Here is a 5,714-nt window from a genome sequence, read left to right as displayed (position 1 = left end):
CATTAACCGTCAGAAAATTTACGATGACTGACATGACTTCAAAGACATAGAGGCTGTATCATCACCATTACTATAATTATGTTAAGGCCATGATCCCTTACCAAAACCTGGCCTGGTATAATTATGTTAAGGTCATGATCCCTTACCAAAACCTGGCATGGTATTTTTCAGACAAAAAGTAAGTTATAAAACACAACAACAAAAAAAGGCAAAAAAAACTCATCAGGAATACAATTTATCTGCATATTGTTGATAGGAATTGTTTACATTTCATTCACACAAACAGCAACGCTGGGCACCAGTTTGGAAATGTGACCTAAGCATTAGAGGGTTCTAAAAAAGGTACCTGACATAAGCTGGTGTGTTACGCCGAAGGGTGGTTATACCGGCTATACAGATACAGAAGCTGGTGTGTTACGCCGAAGGGCAGTTATACCGGCTATACAGATACAGAAGCTGGTGTGTTACACCAAAGGGCGGTTATTTCAGCTATACAGAATGATACAGATGATAGGCATCAAAATATTAGTCAATTGAGAAAAGTTATGGTTGCGTAATGTGTATACTTAGAAAATCACCGTATCCTACATGACTGTATATTATACCAACCTGATGAAATTATTTTGGGAAGCTGTCCACTCTTGCCAGGGACTCTGCAACAGTATAATCAAATACTGGCTACCACTACGGCTTCTACAAAATGAAATCTACCACCGGGCAGAGAAATTGTCCTACCTTGATGTCGCAAAGCCTTGATCTGTTTGACTGCCTCCTGTAGAATGGCACATTTGTCTGCTTTAATGGTCATGAGGTTTTCCATGTTGGAGGAGATGAGTTCAGCCAGCTCTTCTATGTACATCTTTTCCTGTTCCCGTCTTCGTTTCTCCTGGACACATTTGCTCATCACAGTACTGAAGAGGAAAAAAACATGGTTAGGGTGATTAGACCAAGGTTACTCAGACCATCCAAGGCTTGGAATAGCACCTAACTGCAGGTAAAATTGGAGCTGTGCAGGTATTTTAGTTGACTACCTACACCTAACCTGCACTGGCCAATGTGCTGGGTATATGCAGGTTAGTGCAGGTAAAATTGGAGCTGTGCAGGTATTTCTGATGTCTACCTGCATCTAACCTGCACTGGTCCATGTACTGGGTATATGCAGGTTAGTGAAGGTAAAATTGGAGCTGTGCAGGTATTTCTGATTATCTGCACCTACCCTGCACTGGTCCATGTACTGGGTATATGCAGGTTAGTGCAGGTAAAATTGGAGCTGTGCAGGTATTTCTGATGTCTACCTGCATCTAACCTGCACTGGTCCATGTGCCGGTAAAATTTATATGTTGTAAAGTGAACATGAGACATAGTAAATATGTGAGTTCACTGTATTACTACTTTGTGAAAGTTTCATAGAGTGGGTCAATTGTTATGAAAAATGAGCATACACAGGGGGTTTTCTAAACAGGGAAACTAGGCCTGGTGCCCTCATGCTCCCACCACATGTGCCCTCCTACCCTTGAGAGCAGATATGTGACAAGCGGAAAATTTGGATTGACCAGTGATGCTACTAAAACCACATGTGGTAAGCTACTGTCTCACAATAATATCCCCTTTATCCCTAAGCCTTAGAATGCCCCAATTTTCTTTCAAAACTCCTAAGGCCACACCAATTTAATTTGCTGGTTAACGGATTTTTCTAGAAAAATAATGGAGCGGGCGGGCGAAAAATAAAAACAGACCTAGGCATCCTATTATGGCCCAAAATGGTATGATAGGAGCCATGAAGTCAACACACCAGGCTGGTTCAAAATTTAAACAATGAATTTTGAACTTTTAATGATACCACTGCATTGATAGATGGAATAACTGTAACAACTAGGAAGAAAAGGACTGTTTTCAACTGTTCAGGGCAAAATATGAGCATTTTGCAGTTGATTCTGAATTTTTTTTTCTTTGCAAATCAGAAAAAATGAAGCGGACAAATCCGTTAACCAAGAAATTAAATTGGTGTGGCCCAAGTATGCTTTAAACAGTCACACATTATACACAATCTGTTTACGCTCACTAGTAGGACATGACTGTAGTAGTTGCACACATTACAGATGACTTTGATCAACTTTTTTGGCAAAAAGACAAAAACGCAGGATCATGCATATGCCAACTTTGACAATCTGCAAAATGCTCCATCTAATTGTGATTAATTTAAGTCGTCTTACCCACACAGTAACATAAGATTGATTTCATACACCTGTTATAGACGGATGGGAGAAAACTGGAGTTAAAAAATCACTACTGTACCAAATAGGATACCAGTAAAAGGTTTCCCATAATAACATTGTATTCCTAGCTATTTAAGCCGGCCCTGTAGTGCAGTGTTTTTGACAGTGTCTGTCTTTCTGAAATTTTGCTCCTCGTGACAGACAAAAATTTTGCCTGTTCCAACATCTTTGATAGACAAGATATGAAACGAGTTGTCATTAAACTAAGCTTAGTCTATGGGCAAAATTTGCTTTTTAGGGGGTAAGATTTCCAAATTTTCCTGAGGGATCATATCCCCCTTTTAAGTTAGTATTTTCGAACTGGAGCTCAACATTTACATCAAACAAAATTGAGATGATGCAACAAGATTTCAGGCCGACTAGAACACTGCTGTTATGTTACAAGACGGTCTGGAATCAGAAGTTATTTTTCTCTCATTTCAAAAATCTGTCGGTCTGTAAATCATTATGTTGCAGGTAGGTATTCTAAACTTGTAGGTGCGTGGGTGTAAAAATTATTTGGCAAACATACGTTTGTGTACACCATTACCAAGATACAATCTATCAAATTTGCATGACAAGATGATCATCCCTCAGTTACCAGGTCCCCATTGATTTATACTATAGCAACCTGTTGCTACTGAACAATAATCTATGTGTTCAATGAGGCTTTACCAAATAATTGCTTAAACTGCTAGAAAAACAGAAAGTCCTTGGCACTCTCTTTGTCCGATACATGTAGGTCAGCAAGCCATTTCAGCGTGTCCGATGAATTTGTCACATGACACATAACTTTAAATTCAGTATTTTCAGTTCTAAGTATACTGTAGAATTGAGAAACAGTCAGATACAAACTTAGAACACATGTACTCAGTCACGCATTTACTAAAAATAAAACTTTGGCATGGTTAATATATACTCAGTAGATTCAGTGTTTATTTCAACTTTCTAGAATACCGCTTGATTTTTGGAAGCCCATCTGTTTCTGACATCATGTCATAAATAATGATGGAATAACAATAATTACAGACACCAGGTTAAATGACACATGTCAAATAAACACAACATGGTCAGTCACGCAACATATCCATCAACTAGAAAGGCCGACATTTGCTCGGGAGCTAATGCAGCAGATGGCTTCACCACATCCCCCGGACTAAAAATGGACCTATCCCCCTCCCGCACAAATGGACTGTTATTAAATCACCCCTGTATATACCTCCATGAAGCAATGGAATCTTCCAACGCCTTCTGCTATAGAACAAGTGTTCTATAGAACTGTCAGTTGGGGATTTGGGTTTTGAAGCTACAATCGCTGTTTTTACTCAAAGTAAGGCCACACCGAGTTAATTTTAAGGATGACATTCTCTGAAGACCCCCAAACTAGTGTGCACGGACAAATAAAAAAATTCCAGCCAGAAATAAAATACTACTAAACCACAGGTATACAAAGCTGGTATCCTGAATTTGCGGTGCTGGCCCAGTACATAGCGACATACATGTATACGACAAGCCGACACATGCTAGCTTTTTGCGGAATTTATAAATCGGCGCTGTACGTGTGTACTGGGGTCTTGAGTCGTGGAGCTTTGGTAGCCAGGGTGCCTTCCCCGAGAAAGCTAGAGGTACCACCGGCTCCATATTGTCACTAACTACCCAGGCCTAAGAGCCAGACCAAAGCCTCAGAGGACGTGATCTTTTTTTTTTTTGAGAACAGGCAAAAATCAATGCGCACGCGGATGTCATCCATAAAATTAAGTCTAAGGTAAATAAAAGTATTCTAAAGGGCTGAATCTGAATAGTGAACACTATAGTCTTAAGAATTTGGTGCCAAGCTACCCTTAGGTTGAATTTCGGGTCATTTGGTTTTCGTGGTGTGGTGACGCTATAAAAATGTTTTACAATTTTCAGTATCATGGTTCAATGTCTTCTTGGCTATGTGACAAGGTAGTGTGAGGACACTTAAGTGCACATAAGGACACTGATACTGTAAGCCTTTAAACCTAGAGTAAATTTAGTTTAGTGTGGATGAAAGAAACAATTGAAAAGAAGACGAACTCAGATCAAAAATTGAATCTTGCACATTAGAGACTACAAACTTAAGTAAACCCCCACACACTTGAATCAAATTGCACACCCACAAAATACTTTCAAACACAGGGATATGGTAAGTAGGAATGACTCATATGCAACGATACACGTATTAATGTAAATGATGCTTCTGTAAGTTGAATTACATATGGATTGGATGCGGCTCAATTTTCTGGTATGACGTCAATTAAGAACGCTGCGGCATGGACAAAGGTTGGTTTGACGTACATGAGGCGTATGCTGGAGGTAGGATGTAGGTGTTAGACGTCACTTCCGACATGCTGTCCATATTGAATGCAGGGCTCTATCCTGAACCCGTTTTTCTGTCAATAACAGGAACTTAGCAGCATGTGCCGGAAATTTTTTTAACACCAATGCGTCAACCTTGATGAACAAAATTGACAAAAAATCTTGAAAAAAAAAAAATACATCCAAAGGACCACCAACAAACACTGACTCAACCCCATGATTTGCCCCTCAAAATGTTTTAAAGGCTTGAAAATTTAAAATTTGCCCTGAACCCCCCCTTACATTGCAAGCACTCTCCCCCAGGTCCAATCATGAACCTACCTGGGCTAACAAAAAAAAAAAAAAGAGCTTGCTAGAGCCCTGAATGAATGTAGCATGTATGTCTAGGATATGAAAATTATAAGAGCACAGTTGTAATCATTTTCTACAATTTGTAAAATTGGCTGGAGCCAGAATTCTACCGCAAGGACAAAATATTAGATGCTCACGCTATATATGGATATACAGTACCGTTCGCGTTATAGTTAACCGGGTACCCCGTTACTAACGAGTTATTTTTTCGTCAGAAAATGGTTAGAAAATCGTCAGTATTTGGTTAGATTTTCGTCAGAAAATGGTTAGAAAATCGTCAGAAATTATTTCTAACGCGTTACCGTTTGCGTTAATGTGATAGGGTCGGATTTCATGTTTGTTTTGCGCGCCGACAAGACAATAGCAATTTGCCACCTCCTGGGGCGTCCGCTAATGTGTTGTGATGTTGCCCCTTGAAAAATAACAGCACCAGAGGCAAGTGGACATGTGATTCGTAAAATAACTTTGTGGTTTATCCATGTGTCGACTGTGTGAAGCGAATTGTGCTATCTTTTAATGCTATTCTATAGTTATTTCTAGCGGAAAATTACGTTGTGTAATACAATGTATGTCAACAAAGTGTAGCAGTGGGCAGACGATGTCTTGTACATAATTTGTACCAGCGGCGGCCTACCGCTCTCACAGGACGTCATGGGACGTGACGAAACAAGAAATATCTGCCGTAGAAGAAATATAAATCGGTAACTCATGCCTTAAATTCACGGTCGGTTTTTGACTCAAAAAGAAAAATTATTATAATTTTGTAAG

At 39.5% G+C, this 5,714-nt stretch overlaps 1 protein-coding gene across 1 annotated transcript in view; it reads right to left on the bottom strand.

Annotated features, from left to right (window-relative positions):
- LOC109479558 (nuclear receptor coactivator 2-like) overlaps positions 1 to 5,714 on the bottom strand; it is a 68,311-nt gene that overhangs the window by 35,674 nt on the left and 26,923 nt on the right. The window contains exon 3 of the mRNA XM_019781539.1: positions 736 to 911. Within this exon, the coding sequence (XP_019637098.1) occupies positions 736 to 911 (176 nt within the window). The remainder of the gene's footprint in view (positions 1 to 735; positions 912 to 5,714) is intronic.

The sequence above is a fragment of the Branchiostoma belcheri genome, unplaced genomic scaffold (assembly GCF_001625305.1).
Source record: "Branchiostoma belcheri isolate BF01 breed outbred unplaced genomic scaffold, Haploidv18h27 scaffold49, whole genome shotgun sequence".
In the NCBI taxonomy this organism is placed as follows: domain Eukaryota; kingdom Metazoa; phylum Chordata; class Leptocardii; order Amphioxiformes; family Branchiostomatidae; genus Branchiostoma; species Branchiostoma belcheri.
The sequence above is the reverse complement of the archived record's forward strand: the minus strand, read 5'-3'. Positions and strand labels throughout refer to the sequence as shown.